Genomic DNA, 22,294 nt, shown 5'->3' with positions numbered 1-22,294 from the left:
AAAGAGCTGTATTCTAGCACTGAAAAATAAATAATACACTTCAATATTCTCACTTAAATTCATATTCCATATAGTTGGATTGTTTTAAAGAAACACAACCCTGCCATATTTAATTCTTTTCATGCAACGTTGTTTATTTCAAGAACTCATGCAATATAAACAGTATTTTACTTGAGCTCGCTGTTGTAACATAGCTTGGTACAGAAGTTTGATTTTTAAGTGAAGAGAACAGAAGGGTAAAAGAAGAAAATCTTGAAACAAAATGCGTATTATGTGGATAACACCATCCAAGCCAATTAAACTGTTCCTGCTTAACACAGGAAAATTAAGCAAACAAACTGGCTCCTAGCCAGCTTTGAAAGAATAACCATCACAGAGCTATAATCAACAAAACATGATCAAGTTCAATAATGCAGAACTGAATAATACAATCTTCTTATTTGCTGGTAGTAAGATGGAGAATGTAGAGTAGTTTTGGTGGGTTTTTTTCTTTTCTTAAAGAGTGAACTGAAATCTCTGGAGCATGAGTGATGCTACACACCTGTAACACCAAGTTCGGTTGTAGCTGAGCATTAGAATAAAGAACTGAAGGCAAATCGGGATATTTCCATCCCCACATTTCATTAACAAGTTATGCTAAATATTTCTTGCACAGCCTCACCAACAAGTCTCCTGATAAAGTCAAACTAACTTCCTGCAAAACTTTATCTTTCTATCCAGCAAAACAGCAGGACGGTCAGATGAACTTCCTCATTTCAAGTGTATTCATCTGTTTAAATACACAAACACACTTCAGGCGTGTTTCACGTCAAATTTCAAATAGGAGCACAAGAAAACAAAATCCACAATCACCTCTGAGGATGTCATACTGATTTCAAGCATACAGGAAAACTACTTATAAAATTGTGCAGACTAGATTAAAATACATTCTGTACTTCGCAAACATGCTTTTAAAAACATGAAAGATACTGTATATGAAATTCAATCTAGGTAATTGCACATAATACAGACAGGTTAAAAAAGAAAAAGCCAAAACGAGAAAACTTTTGGTCACCAAAAGTTTGTTTACCTGACAATCATGAGAAAGCAAGTGAAATTAAGAACACCAGATGCTATATGTTTTGTTAATGTATGCTTTTAAAAAAATCAAGCTTTTAATAACTAAAATTTGGAAGTTATTAATCATGGCTGGGGTGGGAAGCACCAGTTAAAAAAAAAGAAAAAAAAAATCAAAAAACCAACCCATTTCCTTTGGATCCAGAGAAAGAAAATAATTCTTACTTAAAAACAATTATATAGCAGTTCTATAAAGTGCCTGTTAGAGGAAACACATCAACAGATGTTTTCCTTGTGCAAAGTAGACATTTTTCAGCTCAAATCTTTGGAATATATGCTACCCAGAGTTTATGTTTATGCATTACCTTCAATTTCAGTAATTCAATAAAACTTTTAATCTGCACCACCAAAACTATTTTTCTTTATGCAAAATCTGCATCATCCCTAATTCAGCTTTCAGGGCTTGAGCTAAAAATATGCCAACAAAAATACTCTGGGTTTCATTTTCTCATTTCTTAATTTTTCTTTTAACTCCTTTGCCCATTGTGCGTATTTACTTCTGACTGTAAAAGGCTATATGAAATACATTCTCTCCTAGCAAACAGCAAAACCACATTGCATACCACTGTAATAAGACACTGTTAAAAATTTTAAAAGCAGCATTTAGGATCAAACTAAAGCTTGATGGAAAGATCTGTCTCCACTTTGAAATGCAAAATGCAAGACCTCTTGAAATTACTTTATTACTAGAGAGTGGATATTTGAAGTGTTTTGGAACTTAAAAACAAAAGGTGCCTAAAAGTTAACAAGAGGAAGCCAAAGCAGCCCAACCTACCGGCAGTTTCGGGTTTAGGCTCAGGTCCACCTGCAGCCAAGCACAAACATCACAAGAACAGAAACTGCACAGACAGGAGAAAGAGCCCATTAGCCTGAGCCTGTCAGTGCAGCACAGCCACGCCAACACTACAGCCCTCAGCTCAGTTAGGTCAGGCTCCAGCCACAGCAGCAAGGAAAGGTACAATATGTACACTATCCCTCTGAGTCTCACCCTGAACTGGTTATTAGCTGTTTATCACTGAATTACTAACACTGGATTTGAGCTTTTCAGTGCCAAGATCCATTAGAGGCTCCAGCTGGAGTGCTGAAAAGGGCCAGAAGTGAGAGTACAGGTATTTCTTTGTAAACCACAAGGCTGCAGATTGAAGTTTCCAATAAACAAAAACAACCACCTCAGAACACCATCAGTCCTTCCCTTCAGATGTGCCCTCCCTCCTGGCCTACTACTGTTTTGGCAGTCCATCATCTCTTCTGTGTGTAAGAGGAGTTTTCACATGTCTGAGCAGAAGAGGAGAAAACAGTTACAATGCTTATGAGATTAAGTATGAGATACATCTAAACCAAGGTAACAGATTTAAGTGACTTAAATAAAATACACATACGTTCAAAAAAACCAAGATATATTTGTCCATTTTAGACAGAAGTCACCAAGTTTTCATTTGATTTGAACTGTCTCTTGTAGGAAAGGTATTCTGAATGTACCAGTGCACAGCTGATCTGACCAGCCTGGAAGTTCATGCTGCAAAGGAGTCCTCCTTGGATAAAACGTGTAATCAGGCTCATAGTTCAAGAGACAACTCAGTGATGCCATGTAGATATCTGCAAATCTAGAGAGACGTCTTAAGAAATAAGTTGGATTCTCATCAGTTCTGAATATGCTTCCAAAGTGCGCATTGAAGAAATTCCTGTTCATCTCCCTGTCCCCCAAAGAAAGAAAACAAAGACAATGAAGTGAACACACCTGCACACATCTCTTCACTAGCCAGCATCCAGAACCTGAAGCAAGCAGTTCCTGTAAGATGGTCTATGCATTGTTCTCTTGCCATTTTATTTCTAAACACTTAAATGTGCCACATAAGAAATTTTTTCACTCCTTGCACACACGTAGCCCAAATCTAGAAATCACAGTTGTAAACAGAAGAGCTTCACACTTCTGACATTCTGACAAGTTGCTTCTGACATTAGAAACATGACTTCTCAAGCCTTCTTTCTAGAGACTGTAAAGAAGACTTTTATCTGTATCCTAATGACATCTACTTGTTCCAAAGATAACAGACTTTTTAAAAAAAGTCAAATATTTGGCCTAATGCACACAAAAAGCTTAAACACTTCTTGGAATTAACTTCTGTCATTAGTTGCTGCCAAGTATCACTCCTATTTCATTTACTTCCATGTTTCTAGGGAAGGCTGCTGCTGGTACAGCTGCTGGCCTTGCCAATTGTGCCCTTCACACCCCCTGCATTTAGGGATTACTCCTCTCCTTCATGATAACAGATTATTACACTTTTAGTCCCATTACCTATCTTTGTGATAAATCCACTGCTAAATCCAGTCTAGTGCAGAGCCCAGTTTCTATGTATTCTAAAACATATTACATGTAATCTGAAGAAATCATCTAAAAAACCAAAAAAGTAACCTAAGCCTTGACAAAGAAACACATTGTTTAATTGTGCAGAAGCTGTGTAATCAACAATGACAGCTGAACACAGAGGGAGAGGAAAACCAAAATGAGAAAGAAAAGTATTTGATTTGATGTTACCCTTTCATGCAGAGAAGTAATATCTGTTCTAAAGAAGTGGAACAAGGAAAAGGGGTTCATATGCACAAAGTGTCAGAAGAGAGAAGAGCTACACAAGAGAGGTAGAATACTGCTACAGAAAAACATTTTATAAGGTCTGTAACTACCAGGGAATATAAATCAGGGGGGGAGAGAAAGTTTGAAAAAACCTGTGGAAGACATTACATAGAACTCTTGGCTATCACCTTGGCTCAAACTGCCACACTAAGCATATTGCAAATCTTCATCTCCTGTGTCTTACCTCATTTCCTTCCTTTCCTTCTTCCATTCTTCTAAAATCATCTGTGAATCAGGATCACGGTGAACCTGGAATGCGAAATATGGATAACCTGTAACTAAGGATACCTTCACAGATAAGCCTTTCCATTAATTAACCCTAATAAGCCAACAGGACATGAGCAATCATTCAGAGACCAGTATACAGAAGTTATCCACATGCATTTTAAACAAACAAAAGCAGGAATTGATCCAGGCTAACCAGTGGAGGAAGGGGATGAGATTTTGAGAAAACTCATATTAACTAGCCACACAAATAACTGCATTTATTTATCTACAGTCAAACACTTCAATGAGACTCAAAGCACTTGCAACATCGATGTCCAGCATGTAGAAACTTGGCTGGATCCCTTCTGCTACACAGAGCCGATTACACACACACAGAACAAACCTGCATGTGTTCCAATAATCCTGTCAAGGTTTGCAGCCAGGTCATGGTTTGAATGTACTTCTCTGTGTTCATGATTTTAATCTCTGACCGTAACTCTGGAATAATTGCACCAGTGCGCCAGCCATGCTTCAGGGTCAAGTCCTATTTACCAAGAATTACAAAATACAGGTATTAGTCTTAAGAAGAACCGCTTAAAAAGAACTGAAGAATTTGACTATTGTGTATCCCAAAGGGGCACTAATTGCTTCTTATGTATAAGCAGGAATATGAAACCTTGGGGCTTAACTGTGCCAATAAGCAATAAAATTTAATTTCAAATTAAGCTTCAAATCCTGCATTTTTGAAGAGAGATAAAGAACACACAAGCACTTGCAAATAAACACTAATTCATTAGGTTTAAAACAAACAGCAGGACATTTCTCTTGTAGATGAGACCACTGTTGCTGTCGGAAGTACCTAGAGGAACCATGTGTTGGGTTTGTGATATTTACCCACACATTCAGCTGACAGAAGGCTCCTATCAGGAGCCCCAGCTATTCAAACTCCTCCTGACAGGTACAACACAAGGCAGATGCCACCTGTGGTTTCTTATGCATTGTGCCAGACTAGAACACAGCTGCATCCTCCTTTTTTTGATCCTCAGTCTTCTGAAGCACCCAAACTTACTCTTCTTTTCAAAAGCAGACTGGGGAAAAAAATGTTAACATCTTCTGCTGCTGAAACATGTTACCATAGCTTGGCAGTGGAAAAGTCCTACCCAGGCATTCATATGATATTAATTACAAAAGACTTACATGGTGTTCACTTACCCTAAATTAACAGCTAAAATACATTTTCTCATAAGGTGGTAAGAAAATGCTCAGAGAGTTGGGATACAAACCAGAGCAAAGTCTTAAGAAGGAACTTTACCATTAGTGACAGGAAGATTTCCTCTTGCATTCAAAACAGAAATTCATTCAGCTCTTATTACACTTGGCAGTAAATGTCATCCAAATCACACACATCCTGTATATTTGGATATCCCTGTTTACTCTGCTACATCTGACACAATCAGTATCTGGATCAGGTATACAAACTCACACATTCCCGACCACAGCTAGTAAACAAGTTAAATGCTACAAGTCAGGTGGAAAACATGGTTGGCCTTTAAAGAAATCAACATTCTTCACTTCAGAAAAAAGCAATATGGCTTAACCACAAACCAAATTCTGTTGTATTTCAAAATCTCAAATGAAAATGTGTTATACTGAATAACTGGGGAGGGAGAGAGGAAAACTAACAAAAAGCCTCTTCTTTTATCTTATTTTGTGAAAGCAAACTACTTACTGCCAAGTCACTGTATATGTGGTCACCAAAGTAGAGCACCTTAGAGCCCCTCCATCCAGTAAGCTTCAGAAATTCATACAAGTTACCCTGCAGAAACAATGACATGTACATTGCAGAAGCATAAAACTTGCATGAAAAAGGAATTTAGTACACCCCTAAAAACACTTTCATATCATTAATCTTGTTCTCAGTTTACATATTATGAAGCCCAAATTTTACAAGTGGTTTTCAGTAATACTATCACTTCAAGAGGCAAGGACATACAATACCAACAATGAATTTCTACAATTTCAGACATGAAAATAACTGTCTTAAAGAACATATTACATTTTAGAAACTTTTATGTCTAAAGAAGATTGGGATTCTAGGAAATAGGTGTTAAATTTGAACCAAAAAAGTTTATTGAAAGCATACCTGTTTGTAAATCTGACCTTTCTGCAGCTTGTGAATCTTGTCCCAAAGCAACACCCCCCTTTCATTCACCTTCCGGAATGGTCTAGAATAGATATACAATTGTTACATTGCTGTAGAAATTCTGTCACTTCTTAGGAGATTAAAATCTTAACATTAACAATACCCATCTCTCAAAAGGAAAACATGCACTCTAGCACCTGAACATTGTGTAACAGAAGCAGCAAGATTCCAAAACTTCCATTTTAACCAGTGAAAAGCAATGTATCTCTCCAGTATACCTATGATGTTTGTTAGTTTGAGAACAGCTGTTGAGATGTAAGGCAAGGACCCCAGGCAGAGGGGAAGACACAGTATGAATTGTCTGCCAAGAAGGAGAGAACACAAAAAAACGGAAGATGTGTAAAAATCTTGCCCAATACCTCATTTTCTACACATGGACAACTGAAGAAAAGGGTAAAGGACTGGGGGCAAATGGTACAGCAAAGTTCTTTTTAAAATAAAATGAAGAAAAGTAAAGGGGAAAAAATCCCACCTCCCTCTATCGCACTTTCAAATCATAATTACACATAAAGGAACAGGACTTTTTTAAATGTAATAACAGTGCATGCACATTACAAATGTGTTTACTTAATTGAACAACTAGTCCAAATATTCTAGTCTGTCAGCCAGAGAGACACCCTTTAAATACAATTTGTGACTAAAAAAAAAACCGAAGCAATGGAAGACATTTCCAGATCAGGGGATGATTCTGAAAGGCATCAAAATTTCTCAGGTTTCTTAGGAAAGAAGCACACGTCACCAACTTACAAGCAAGACGTTAAAAATAGCTTCTGTGACCCTAACTCACTCCAGTAGCTGTGATAGCTCCTGAAACTGTCTTAGGTAAGAAATGGTAAATATTTAGACTTCAGAATTGCATGTTGCTGCATTTTGTAGTGACCTTATACAGGATTTCACCAAGTATGATTTCATTTTACATTGCAGCCAAAGTAAAATATTTCATAACACTCTCTACAGCCTTATACGGAATAAGCTGCTTGAATCATTCTTTACCGACTAAACACCCACCTTCGCTTATCATTGAAGAAGTTTGGTTTATCAGCCTGGACAATGACCACATCAAAGAGATCCCTCCAGTCCTTGCCAACTATGAACTTCATGCCTTTGTCCCTAGAAAGGACAGAGGGATATTAACAGTGAAGCATAACAGATGTGCAGTTATCAAAGCAATATAATTAATTACACTGGAGAACCTCATTCTCCCCATCCTTTAAAAACGTATAGTTAAACAGAAAACAACTGCTCACTTACACAAAGCTGCTGGGACTGTTTGTGATGAGAAACATCTTCTTGCCATGATCAGCCAGCTTAGCTAACACTGCACGAGTTTGCTCAGCGTAGCAGATGTATTTCTCTGTCAGGATTGGGGAAAACACAGTATTAATTGAGAAAGTTTTTCAAAAGAATTTTCTCTGCATTCAACCAAGGGGTTCAGAACACAAGGCACTTAAAGGCACCTTTGACAAGCTTTCAAGCTTTAAAAATTTAGAATTTGTAACCTTAAATATGGAAGCCAGAAAGATCAGTATACTAATCACTGAAAAAAGCTTTGATAGATTGTACCATTAGTACTTACCAATATCGGCTTCAATTGCTCTGTACATTATTCCTTTGATATGGACATCCCTGATTGAGTCCTGTAAGGAAAGCAACAGAGCACTAGACAAATTTAAAATCTTTTCAAGTATAAAATCCACGCTCACTGCATAGCAGTAGTAATTTGTTCTTAAAACAATTCCTTTCTCAGAATTGCACTTTACAGAAGTGCCATGTAATGTTCATCGAATATATGTCACCATTAGAAGAGTAAGCCTGTCCTCCAAGACACTAACTTCATAATTTTGGGAAGTACAAAACTGTATAGCAGAGGGGCTGTTTTACATAACTACTGTGAAAGGTTGTTGTGAAGGGTGAAGTGGGGTGAAAGCCCTCTGCAGCAGCAGAGTCACCACAGATTTCTAGTGACCTTTGGAGCAGAACACATTCCTCTCCTCTTGCAGGAAAAAAAAAAACAACCCAAAAGTTTTACGTCTGACAGATTTTAGATTACAATCACTTACAAATGCCCTGGTTATTTAAATAAGGAATTTACGAACAGATGAAAGAAGCTAAATGCTTGAGCAAAACACTCATAAGGCGCTCTGGAGGCATTTAGCAGCTCTCATGAGCCAGCTCTGCACCAGACTGCCTTGTTTAGATCAGTGGCGCTGCCATTTTGGTACTTACATGAGCTACATCCTCAAAATCCTCAAAAAATACCAGTAAAGGGCTTCCAAAATGCTGGTAACGCTGAACAGTACAGAAATTTCTACACATACTTCAGCAGGAATTACATGAACTAGCCTTCTGACTCTATGCAACCACAGGTAGAAGCGAAAATTACTCTGGAGGTAAAAAATTTCTTAAAATCCATGTGATCTACTTCAAAAAGTGAGAAATTCAACATATGAGTGCATCACATGTGTTGAACAACTATGCAAGTTGAATACAAGCCAACAAGGAGCCAGGAAAAGGTTTTGGATGGAATGCCTGTGCAGACAAATACTATCACCTTGGGCATTATCTCTTGTGTTCTTACACAACCATGACATAAAATGATCTCCTCTGCAGGATAGATCCTGAGGAATCAAGAGGGTCAAATTACTAGATTAGTACTAGAGTTTTTCTGGAAGAGGAAGAGAGATAAACAAGCAAAACAGATAGTCCAGAAGCATAAGATAGCAAGTGATTGTATACTAGCCAAGATGTAGAGGCATTACAACTGAAAGCTCCAAACTGGAATACCCTATAGCTTCTCACATTCCTGATAGTGAGAAAAAGGTTTTGTTTAATAACAAGCAAAAGAAGTCTTATGAACTTACAAGAACTTCTCCACTTTTCCCCTATCCACCCCTCAAACCTACAAAAAGAGCAACAGCCCTAGAGGACGTCAGATTTCAAAAAAATTTCAAATGATTCTGTGTTTCTTTTCCAAGCTCTACCTTAATTTTAATTATGTTTTTAAGGTTATATAGCAATAATCACTCCATACAAAACCTAAGGTGAGGTATTTCACTGAGGCTGACACAATAGGTGAAAGCTTCCTGAAGTGTTCACAGAGAAGACACACAAATATAGAGGTTTACCTAAATCTTCAAAGCTACTACCTTGACATCTTTGTACAGATGAATAGGTTCGTAGTCTATGTTGTTTTTCAGAAAATATTCGTTCACACAAGAAAGGAGTCTCATTTCTGGCAAGGAAAATATATCCATGAATTGCTTCATTGTATTTCCTTGTGAGCTCTACAGTGGTGGGGAGGAAAAAAAAAAAAAAGTCAGGCATTTGTCAGATTAAAACACTTTCATTCATTCCATATAAACATTTTAGCTTAGTTGCAGATATTCAGGTTTTGCCATCCCCTTCACATTGCTTCAGATTCTTCTTGAACTAAGACCTTCGATAAAGTATCTCCAACAAAAGCATTGTGATTAATTCTTCAAATAAATCCAACTCATTACTCTTAAAAGCAGTATTTTAATTCATAAAAACAAGACAGCGCTCAGCTTAAAGTCAAGAAAAGCCCTTAGAGGTCTTCACTAGAAATCTGCACTTCTGCAAATAAGGAGCACTGGGTACTGTGATGGGGAATGGAGGTTTTCTTATTTGTTTGGGGTTTTTTTAGTAAGTGGAATACTGATTGGGATTGTAAAACAATTCACCTCCTTAAAATAAGATAATAAAAAGCTTTAAGAATCTACAACAGCTAATGCAGTAACAAGGGAAGAGATTTCTAGTCTGCAAAAGCTAATGATAGTTAAGTATCACAAAAGTAGAGAGTCTCATTATACAAGAGCAAATGCAACTCAAATACTTCTCAATAGGAAGACAAGTAAAGCAACCAGCTCAAGATCACAGAAACACAGAATAGCTGAGGTTTCAAGGGACCTCTGGAGGTCATCTTGTCCAAGCCCCCTGCTGAAGCATGGCAACCTGGAGCCAGTTGCCCAGGATCTTGTCCAGGTGGCTTCTGAATCTCCCACGCTGGAGATTCTGCAACCTCCCTGGATAACCAGCCCATGCCAGTGCTAGGTCACCCTCACAGTAAAGGAAGATCATCTTCCTGATGAGGAAGCACCCTGTGTTTCAGTTTGTGTCTCTTGCCTCTTGTCGTGTCACTCTCCTTTCCAAGATCTAAGAAAGTATAGGCCTAAACAGACCAAGGCATCCCACAGGGAATGCCAGGATGATATTCACAACTGCTGCAGAGAACAGACTGGGGAATTCTAAATTCAGCTCCTTAAAAAAAGAACAAGTGCAAGAACAATAAACTGCTCCACAGCACAAAGAAGGTCCTTTCATGTCAACATGGAATTAACACCCCTAAGTAAAAGGTGCAAAATAAACTTGACTTTTCAGTAAAAAGACAGCACCGTTCTTCATTTGGAAAAGAGGAAGGAACCTACCAGCAAAAGATTAATCTTCCTGAGAAAGTCAGATCTTAAACCTAAATGTTTCATCTTTTATCATTCATCTTTTGTCAGATCCCCTTACTGTCACTCTGCCAGTTTGCACACAGGAGATGTCTCCACACATTTACTTGCTGCTACATCAGTTAAGCCATCAGACCACCAGGAAGAAGTACACAGCCTGGGTAAAGCACTAGATATGGTTCATTTCCCAGCTTTTATCAGATTTGCTGTGCAACACTAAGCAAGTCACTTGATTTTCTATGTTCCACTACTCTGTCTGAATGACTGGGCAAAGGAGCAGTCAAAGAAGAAACTACAGCAAGCAGGAAAAAAAAAAAACTTTAGAGGGCAAACTTCATATCTAGTACTATAAGTCAATCACATATTGAGAAAATATAACTGCTAGTTATAATGAGAACAAAATTTAGACACCACTACCCTCACACCAAAAAAAAAAAAAAAAAAAACCCCAAATAAAAAAAAAAAAAAAAAAAAAACCCCACAACCCCTAAACAAAAAAAAAAAAAAAAAAAAACCCACACGTGACAACAACAACAAAAAAAACCCCCACAACCATTTATAAAGATCAGTTTGTGTTTTTACCTTTCCATAAAAGTCACTCATTTGTTCTAAAGGGATATGGGAACCGTCATACATTGCAATAACTTCTTCATCTGGGACAACACTGAGGCCTCTGGAAAACAACATCAGCTTTAGTTCAAAAGTCACATTAAAATTTTCAAGTAATCACCAAAGTCCAACAGATTAACACTTAGATCTGGACCTTATTAAAATACTAATAATGTCACAGGAACACTTTTGTCTATAAGCTAAACCAGCATCTTTTCTTACCGAACAAGCAACATTTTAACAGACTGATACACACAGAACACATTCCAATTTTAACTTTAAAATTTGACTTTACTTTCTTACAGGAAAAGAGCTAATTAGTCCATTGAAATTATGCCTCAAGGGTTTGTAAGTAGCTAGAGCTTACAGTTTCTTATCACAAAGTAATTTCTCACTGCCTTCCCTTCACAGAGTATCGATGATGTGATAGTGTTTAAACCAGATTATTCTGCATCATGACCTTGAAGATTCAAGGGAAAGAAAAACATACACAGCCTTTAACTAAATAAGAATTTGTTTTAAACTGTACCAACATTTCAGTTTCACAAAATTTAAGATTACTTGAAGGATGGTTGACAAGTAATTAAAACTTTAAAAATACAACAACAAATAGGGAACGAGGAGATATGATCTCTCCCCAGAGTTTCTTTATGAACTATTAAGAGAGTAAAGGCTTTGGTTTGGTTTTAGATGTTTGCGGCATCAAGCATCTTTTACAAAAGCATCTGAAAGACTGCAGGCATGCAAATATCCTCACCAAAGGACACAGAAGTGTTGAGATTTTGCTTAGGAATAAAAAACCCAAATGAAAACCAGATCAGCCGGTCTCTTTTTTTCTATGCCTACTTATGGTGTTTTGCAGCTTTTTAAAACAGGCTGTTTTTTCAGTGCCTCCCTTTCCTGGTCTCACCAAGAAGTGTTTTCAGGCATTAAAAAATAAATAAATAAATTTATTAGCCTAGTACTTTCAGTGCTTATCATCCACACAGGCTGTGCAGTGAAAAGGCATGATACATCAACTTCCTCAGGGCTTCTATGGTAGCAGAGTCCCACATTAACCAGCTCCTTTACTGCTCTTGTCAATGCTACACTGACTGGTACATAACTCTAAGCTATTCCTGGCAGGACTCCACCATTCAAGTCAGTATTGCACACAAACAGGGCAGATAATACTTCGGTTTTGTAACATAAAGAGTTCAACATCACCCATTCCACAGCAGAAAACACAAACGTTAAATGCAACCAAATGTTAAAAGGATACCAAGTAATACCATCAGAATTGAGAAGGTACCTTCTGGTCTGCAGACAGCTATGCCAAGTGGTATTTGAATATTGCTAAAGAAAACACTTGTGGATCTGTAACTACTTAAGCACAAATCAAGAGAGGACAACAGACGTATGTTAAAGCCAAAGTGGAGAGATGACTGTCTAGGCAAAGCTGCAGATTAGTTTTACCAGAAGACTCACAGTCTTGACACAGTTCACAGTCCAGCTGTAAAACTAAAAAGTTTGTTTTATTTCACTGACAGCATGGACAGACAGCACTAAAAGCATCACTCTCAACCTTAAGCAGCGCTCCCACTGCTGCTGCTGGAGATGTGCATTTTTAGAGGGACACCAGAATTGCTTACACCTCTCAGTGCAAATGGGGCTGTACACTTGGGCTAGTGTTTTATCTGTGTAACTGATCTACACACGTACAGAACATAGGGAACAACAAAACTAACAACTACAGATATGCAGCAACTGACAGCAAAGCTCAGTGTTGGTACAGAAGAGAAAAGGTAATATCATTTTAAACAAAATTAAGAGAGAGTACTAAGTGAAATGGTAGCTTTCACTCTCACACTCACACACACTCATAAATAACAAGATGTGCAGCCTAGCAGTCCATCCAGAATTACTTTGGGTGACAAGGAGAACAAGGGTCACCAGCACTTCATAAATCTCAACATCTTTCTAGAGTTTTCTTGCATGGTCATCATGTTTTGGCTTTGGATGTGCCTTTTGTACTAGGAGTTGACAGCAACCTGATTTTCTGCCTCCTCATTCTGTCTCACTCTGAGCCATAACACAACACTGCTGATGGACTCACCACCCATTCATCTTCTCATCAAGGACACCTATACAGTTCCAGTCCTACCACTGCTCTTCCTGACATCATTTCTCACATCCTTCAGCCTCTTTTTTCCTCCCCTCATGACTGTACAGGTGCCTGGGGAAACAGCATGCAAATGTGGTGAAATCCTGATGACCAACTCATGCAGGCACCACCAACACATGCCATCCTTTTGTCCCCTCTATCAACATTTCTTGTGGTGCTCTCATACATACATGGTTCCATCCACACCAATCTTTACATTTCTACTACATACTGCTACAGATAAACATAGCTTTCATTGCCTCACCTAGCCTTTAATCTAACAAACCAGCATTTTTCACAGCAAATCCTGCCATCAGTAACCTTTACACTGAGTTCTCTGATTCTCTCCTAGCCCAGCATAAATGATTTCTTTGAAATCCACAACAGTCTTTGTCAGTTGAAACATACAATAATTATTCTACATCAGCACACACAAATAACGGGTATGAAGTTCCCCTCAGACTCTGATGATACATACAGAACACATTGTTTTGGTAGATTTAGATAGCTACTGTGTTGACAGTAGGAGCCTAATGCTGGTCCGTGCCATCTTGTGTCCTTTTTTATTTTCCTTGCCTTCCTCTACCCTCTCCCAAAAGGCATCTCAGCCAAATTAGTAAAATAACAGATGAATGACTATGGCTGAATCATCTTGCCTACCTGCACAACTGGCAAATAAAAAAGTAATGAGCACATTATCATCATTTCGTACGACCATATACAATCCCCCAGAGTAAATCACTTCAAGGTCATATCATCTTTTGGCACCAGATGAAAACTTTTTGTCCAATGACTTTAAGAAAGGTGGTCTGGCTTCTTGCTTGATTTAAAATCTGGTACTGTGTGTGGTGTTCAAGTCAGTCAAATGTGTACTGCTTCATTACAGCAAACTGAGCCATACTAAAAACTTTCCTGTCAAAGTTCACATATAGTAAGTCTATATCTTGCAACAAAGAACAGCACAGAGATTACCCATTTTACATCAATTCAGTAAATTCAAAAAGCGTCAGGCTGTGTTGTGCTTTCTTCTGCAAGTATGACATGGTCGATGTGTCCAAACTTAAAAGCTCCGTGCAAACACAGTAAGACCTCTCAAATGTCTCCACAACCACACCAAAGTCACGCTAACAGGCACTCTGTGACTATTTACATAGAAAGCAACAGCAGAGAAGTCATCAGTGTATTTTTAGATGTCTTTCAGCACAATTTAACAGCCGGAAACAAAGTGAGTCAGCACTATGTGACCAACCAGCCTGCCAACTTCCCCAGCTGGACTGGGGAATCAGCTGTACTGTATCAGTCAGTAAACGTGTACACATGTCTGTGTGTACACACAGAGGTGCAAAGAAACCCCCTTCCAGTAAGCCTGCAATGTTCATTCATGTCTGTGCTTGTCAGGACACAGTTCCTGACACGAAACCAAGATGTACAGTAATAAATGCAGTTAAAAGATCCAAAAAATAAGAGTAAACATTCTTATTATAAATAGAAAATAATTTTACCCACCTGTAAACTGTTCCCAGCTGAATATAATGAAAAGCATCGATCTTCATTAACAATGCCTTGTAGGAAAAAAAAGAAAGTAACAGTTTTTATCACATCAACTATTTCACATGAAATTATAAAAGTCAAACTGATTTTACCTTTAACCTGTCTCAAGAACACCTGAGCACCCTCACTTCAACTTCCTTCATAGCTTCCAAAAAACTTTTATCAATTGCTTTTACCTGGGTTTATTCTGTTGCACTCTTAAGTTGCCTTCCCCCACCCACAATGGGGACAAAAGACTCAAAACGTTTTCTAGTTAGGAGATATTCAAATACAACTACTACTAATAATGATGCTTGCTATGAAAGAGGAAAATATGAAACAAAATCCTTACAAATCAATGTAGAGTGGAAAGCTGGAAGACTGAAAAGCTCTATTTATTTTCTTTGGTTGGGTTCTCAGCACTAAGTAACACATCACAAAGTTATTTATACATACCCGGTGCACATCATAATGAAGTCCTCTGATGGCAAAATTTGGATCATAATCATATTTTCTTATTTCTGCAGGATACTAAGAAAAGAGAGCAATTATTTTAAATCCATACTAGAAACAAATAAAAATTGTTCCTGTAGAACTTTAAAAGTCTAAGTTTTCTATGCTTTTAATTTTCTCTAATCGTTAAGAGGCTTTTGATAGGCTGGTGAAGATTTGCAGGAACATATGTATACACAGTGCAAGACAAGTCAACAATTTTTCCAAAAATCCAAGGTCATTGTTTTAAACCTAAGTCAATCATGGTACTTGAAGCTGGACATCCAGGTATACTCTGTAATGATTAACTTTGAACATCAGCCTCTTGTTCAGAAAAGTTAATTTAATATATTCTTAATATATTTAAAAAACTCATTGTTTAGAGTTGTATGTGAATTGAATGACTTTGTCACGTACCCTTTCCTCATGTTCTTTATATGTAACGTAGGGAGCTCACACCACTATTATATAATTTTCTAGCATTTTTCAGTACAAGCTCATTTTCAGTCCATTGTAATTTTGTCCTGCTTTAACCATAGGTTGCCACGAAAAAAAAAAATGTTAGATGTGTACCTGGGGCTAAGGGGTTTGTTTTTAAAAGGTAAAATGCTTCAGTCGTTTCAACAGGGCCTGAGAAAATTATCAATTCTTTGATTAACCCTCTGAAAGGCAATCTTTCATTTCCCTCCCACAGGCTACAGCAGTCCTAGATCTTGACAAATTCATCTCAGGCACATTTTTCACCTTGTCTACAACAGTCTCCATGCACGTACGGCTAATTTACAAGCCGTGGCGGGGGCGGGTAAGGGTACATCATGCAGCTTCAGTGGAAGCTCTAGCCACTCTTAAAATAAATAAATGAATTACAATTTTGCCCAAAGTTTTTATCTTGCTGAAGAGGACTTACTCTGCAACTTACCCTGTAGACTGTGCTTGCATTGAGCACAGGCATATACAATTAAAGAAAACAGCCCTTTCCCCTAACTATCATCCCTACTACCACTTCAAGAAAACATGGGGTAGGCTACTGATCTGAATGAAAAATAGCATCAAAAGCCTACAGACAGTTTAGAAGACGTGAAGATTTGGCCAGGGAACACGATGCAGAGGCACAAGGGACATCAATGAAGGATACAGAATGTGATCAATTAAAAGCTACAATGTGCAGAACATGACCCAAAGCAACCACATCAAGCATGTACAATGAAATTTATTTCTGACTTTTATCAAATTTCTCCATATTTGACTTGCCTACTTTATTCTACTAGAAGGCTGTGTTTTCACATATATGGCAGTACATAAGAAATAAAGATTGAGCCTACCCCAGCACACAAATCAAAGCTTCCTTACAAACCAACCAAACAAAAAAATTATAAAAATTGTACTGTTTGCTTACTCCACTTTTGGTAGGGATAAACATAACTGGACTGAAAGAGCAGTCCCAATAGGATGGCACAAGGCCTGTATGCTAGGAAAGAAATAAACCCAAGAACAAGAGCTTACATTGAGCACCTGCTGCCACCTCCGTGATTAGCACTGAACTGATGTTTATTCTCTTGGACATACTTCAAAATTCCTTGCTTCCTACACTGCATTTTGCAATTTCTGATGAATTACCTCAGACTGCAATGACCAAAATTGGTCATCTTTTAGACTGACTGTAACAGTCATAACAGACAATAATATCTAGAATTTTTTTCTAATGTTAAAGGCAAAAACAACATTAGCAACGTAAGCAGCTACACAGATAGCACCAATAAAAACTGTTGTCCCTCAGTAAATTCCAACAGAAGACAATGTATTTTAGTAAGCTGTCTCAAAAAGTAATTACAGCTTTGTTTACTAAAACTCAAGAGACTTTAATCAAGAATCATTTTTTAATCATTTTAACCATTTCAATTTTTGTCTATAAGAAGAAATCTTGACTCCTACAGTAACATTGTTTTTTGCAAGAACCACATAGCTTTAATAAAATGTATTTACACATCCTACAGAAATCACTACCAAGGCACTATCATGCCAAAATTGTAGGGGGATCAAGCTGTGTATGCTTATAGCACCCACGAAGTTTTGTTTGTTCTTCCAATGATATTTATAGATGTTTATATATAGCTCCTAACCTTTAGATTCAAATACGAAAGTAGAATAACACCATCCATTCAGATTTAGGTTGTATAAAAATACACAAGCAGTTTTATTAAGTTCTCCTGTGGACTTTTTGTCTTTTATTTTCCTGCAAGTCCTACAGTTCAATAAGCTTTGTCTCTTTTAGTCCACCTTTTTTTTCCAGTCTTTGTGCCAGCAATACCTTCAGTTTCCTCAGTCACCCATCTCCCCCCGCTCTACTTCCCAACACACGGGAACTTTTCCCATGCCCAAACTACACAACAACCAGCTCCAAAATGCTTGGATGTCAACTGGTCACCACTGCAAACACGGTGGCAAGGGATCAGGGGACTACTGAGCTGAACACTTACTCATATCCAGGCTCTGATTACAGTGTCACTGAACACGCTGCCCCTTTGGCAAATGCAGCTGAAACGCCCGGTGCACACAGAGCACCTTGCAAGCACACAGTGCAATCAAAGACCTGCTCAGAAGTCAATCTAAAAATACTCCATATGGAAATTAATCACTGCACTCACAGCAGTGGATAAAACAGAGTAATGGTAGCTTTTAAGCTTTTTATTCATTAATGTGACTCCAATAAATGACAGTCAGGAACAAACAACAAACCACACCAACACATTAAAAAATAAGACAAAAATAACTGTATTCCTTAACAGACTGTGCTCTGCTCAAAACTGCAGCTGAGAATAAACCAGCACTTCTGTTGTTCATATGTAGCTGTTGTACAAAATGTGCTACAAGGGAGACAAGCTAGGACTGAGCCATGAAAAGATGAGTTATGCCTCTCAGTCAGAAATTATTTATTATACTCTTTATTCATAAATTTATTGTTATTCCATTAATTTTACTCACCCGATGTTCATTGATAAGAAGATCTCGAGCAGCATTGAATATCAGCGTGTGCAAATGTTTAGAATAAAAGACCAATGTGTAGTCATAATCAAAACCATAAATTTCAATGTCTGACAGGCTCATCTCATTGTTTGAAAAAATAGCATCTGGATTCAGCATGTTACTCATAATTGAAGGAACCAACTCTGTGAACAGAAAAAAAAAAGTTGTATCAGCCTTGCAGTTTTATTTAAATAAAGACATAGAAATCCATTAGCAATTGCTAAATATAGATAAATGATGATGGAAACTATCAAATTAATTCACACTAAGCAGCTATTCCTTAACAATATGATGCTATTGAACATGCTGTCCCAAACTTCTCTGGATGACCCACAGTTTTTATTTGAAGCACGCTTTTCTCTGCACAGTCCAAGTTGGAAAGAAAATGCATTTTGCCATCTTGCTTATCAGAGAATGGCAGACATAATGTCTTGCTAAATCTGTTAACATATTTATTAATGCTTTTGAAAATTAATTTGGAGTTGGAGAATGATATTATTATTATTATTATTATTACTACTCCTCTAGGAACCTTGTCTTCTCCTCCCATTACTTGGTCCAGGTCCTGCCACAGAAGCAGAACTGACATTGTTTTAATTTGACATTGCTTTATTTTTTTCTTCCTTCACCATTTCAAGGTTACCACATTACTTATTTGAGTTCAAGTTCAGTAAACTTTATATGACTGCCATAGTTTCCAAACAACTGTTACACACATATTGCTATGCTTACTAACCTTCTAGCAAATCAGGAAACCAAAAATATTCTGCTTATTCTCTACTTAACAAGCCTAGAGTGTGTAAACCACTTCCACTTTTAAGGCTGTTTCTCTTGATATTTGAGGGAAAAGTATACGGAGAAGTTAAGTCCATAATATTTCAAGTGACTTCAAACCAACACCAATGTCAGTACTAAACATTAAGAATGTTTATATTTCTTGTTTACAAAACTTGAAACAGCAACATTAGGAGGCTAAGTACTACTCTCCTGTCAGCATAAAACACGAGTACGTTTTCCTTCCTTCCTTTCTCATAGACTATCTTTATATATTCCAGACTTCCCTACTAGTGGGAAAAAAAAAAAAGGGAACTATCATCTTAAATCTGTGCTTGGAAGGGTGAGTTTAAAGGGAATATGGTCTGTTTGGCTACATTTTATGTAGGTTTAAAAGGAATTGATCAAGTTTATCTCAACACCTTCAGCTCTGAGTACAGATGTTCCACCACCAGAGGAAACCATCTCAACAAGGTGGGGGTAGGTGTGGAGACTCTAGGTCTGTTAGCACTCCATTTTGAAAACTGGCCAACTCATGGAATGGGAAATTACACTTCTTTTGTAAAAGCAATGCCTTTGACTGCTGCACAGTTGACAGGCAGATACAGTAAGAATCATAGAGATGCCCAATTACAGTCAGTAATCTGAAACCATTCAACTTTATCAGATGCAGATACCCAAGTCTTTTAATTCTTAAGAGAGGAAGAAAGGTAAATTCACCGAGTTTAATTCCAAATTTCAAATAAAGCCCAGGAATCATATCAAATGCAATTTGACATGCTACAATTAAGGCAAATACTCTTCCTCTATAAAAAGGGCCATGAATCATTCAATTAACTTCAAGACGTAAGCATATTTTTTGTGAACTTCTAAAATCACGTTACAATACCCATTTCTGTATTATAGTTAAAGTATTTTTTCAAATGTCAATTGTTCAGCCTGGTGACTCAACACTCGTTTTAAAAACAAAGATATTTTATATAGCTACACATAGATAAAAAGATATTTCAGCTAAAAAAGAGCTTGAGTACTGCCTGTCTAAAAACAGACAGTGTAAACACTTGGTAGCTATTAGACATTCTGGCTAACAGAGAGCATCCAAAGTGCTATAAACCTTATTTCAAAAATCAGGGGAGTTGTTGAAACATCATCTCAACATCATACCTAAATGAAACGTCACATACTTGAAGCCATTGGGCAACTTAGGCTGTAATATGAGTGTGAAATATTCTAGAAGCACTTGCCTCATCTTTTGCCAACTCACACCCACTGACCAACTTATTTTTTCATAACATTACCCTGAAGTGTTATTTGGGTGTGGTTTAGAATAAGAGAAGGTTAATTCCCAAAACAGGAAAAGAAAAAAAGGTTCAAAATAAAAGGGACTTGTCTTTTTCCTATCCCTTATCTGACCCTCCGAAATCCCACAGCACTCTCTTGAGATCTCTAACACAGTTTTTAATTTCACTTCTGAAATGCTGATGCTGTTTTATGTTCACAAATGCTTTATTTGCACCCAGCATTGTGAAGCCCACATTCAGGACTCTTAAGTACAGAATAACACAGTAATTTCTTTTTATAAGGCCAAAACATGCTATCTAAAGGTTATCCATTGCCACTACGGGACAAGCTTTTTCACTTGATATTGTAGAACACACACTGCCTCTTTCACTTTCAGCTCCCAAAAAAGATCACATAGTCAAGCTTACACTCGAGCAGGTATTACCTTAGTAATACTATTCCTATCAGAGCAAAGGCAGAAGCAAGGAAGTAAGCAAGCATCTGTCCCCTAGCTTTTTGCCTAGCTGGGCCAAAGAATAGGGCTCCCCAGAGTCATCCACGTATCACGAGCATTTTACAACGCTTTACAGTGTTATAATGGAACCGTAGGCAAAATGAAAAAAAGCCATCCAAAACTTCACAGGACTTTAACTTTTCGGAAGAGCAGCTTACTGCAGAAACCCCCTCAAACAGACGACCAACTTCTCGATTTCCTTTTTACACTCGCTTTTCCCCACACAACGCATCTCCAGCACCTGCCACTTTGCCCGGCCCGAGTCACGCTGCACGAAAGGCTCCTTCCTCGAGGCACCTCCAAACAGCTGCAGCCCCGGCGGCTGCTCTGACGGGCTCAGCCCTGCGGACCTGCCCTGGGGACGGTCCGACCCCTCTCCCAGCCCGGCACCGGGCAGACCACGGCAGGGGAGAGCGCTTCGCCAGGCGCGGACGGACGAACCCGCGCCTCTCCCCCCGAGCCCTTCGCGCTGCCCCCACAGCCTTCGTCCTTCCCCCGCTCCCAGCCGCCAACCCGCATCCCTTCGCTCCGGGAGCGGCGGCACCCCGACCCCCGGGGGAGGTGGGCGGGCACGGCGGGGCAGCGACGCCGCTGCCGCCCGCGGGCGCCGCTCACCCTTGGTGACCCTCTTGGCCTCCTTGTAGCGCGACCACAGGTAGCTCTTCATGTCAGGCGACGGCTGCTGCTGCTGCTGCGGGGCCACGGTGCAGAAGGGAGCGGCCCCCGCGGCGGGCAGGGGCAGGACCCGGCACCGCCGCCCGCCCGCGCCCGCCCGCCCCGCCGCCAGCAGCGACCGCGCCGCCGCTGCCGCTGCCCCCACGGCTGCCATGCTCGCACACGCTCCGCGCCGCTCAGCCACGCCGAGCCACAACGCCGCCGCCGCCGACTGAAGTCACTTCCTCGGGCCCCGCCCCGGGGCCGCGCCGAGGCGGGAGGCGGGTTCGGCTGCGGCCGCAGGTACGGCCCGGGAGGGAAGGAGGGCGGGCCGGCCGCTGCTGGGTGAGCAGCGGGATCCGGCAGGAGCGTGCCCTCGGGGCTCACCCGGGGCCGCCGGGCCTCGACTCCGATCTGCCGAGCCGAGGAAGGAAAGCAGCGTCCCCCCCATCCGTCACCGCCTCCAGCACCTGCTGGTCGAGGTCAAGGTCAAGTGGAGCTGCTCAGGGAATTTACCCCAGTTTCATGCCTCTGCTGCTCTTCTGGTCTCTGCTATGCTCGGAGCTGCCCTGCTGTGCTGTGCTCGGCGTTTTACCCCAAACGCCACATCAGATATTTACCTTTTAAGCCAGCGTGCGCTTCG

At 39.3% G+C, this 22,294-nt stretch overlaps 1 protein-coding gene across 1 annotated transcript; it reads right to left on the bottom strand.

Annotated features, from left to right (window-relative positions):
• Positions 1–116: 116 nt before the first annotated feature.
• Positions 117–21,826, bottom strand: NT5DC3 (5'-nucleotidase domain containing 3). The gene is made up of 14 exons (XM_027679606.1): positions 21,613–21,826; positions 18,387–18,571; positions 15,369–15,443; positions 14,889–14,944; positions 11,213–11,303; positions 9,305–9,442; positions 7,735–7,795; positions 7,410–7,512; positions 7,167–7,268; positions 6,099–6,180; positions 5,685–5,771; positions 4,359–4,499; positions 3,933–3,997; positions 117–2,810 (listed from the first exon to the last, which is right to left on the bottom strand). The coding sequence occupies exons 1-14, from the start codon at positions 21,824–21,826 to the stop codon at positions 2,549–2,551; spliced, it is 1,662 nt and encodes a 553-aa protein (XP_027535407.1). The 3' UTR covers positions 117–2,548.
• Between the last annotated feature and the right edge of the window lie 468 nt (positions 21,827–22,294).

This window comes from Neopelma chrysocephalum, unplaced genomic scaffold (assembly GCF_003984885.1).
Source record: "Neopelma chrysocephalum unplaced genomic scaffold, ASM398488v2 Primary Assembly neopelma1_59, whole genome shotgun sequence".
In the NCBI taxonomy this organism is placed as follows: domain Eukaryota; kingdom Metazoa; phylum Chordata; class Aves; order Passeriformes; family Pipridae; genus Neopelma; species Neopelma chrysocephalum.
This window is presented reverse-complemented; position numbering and strand designations above follow the sequence as displayed.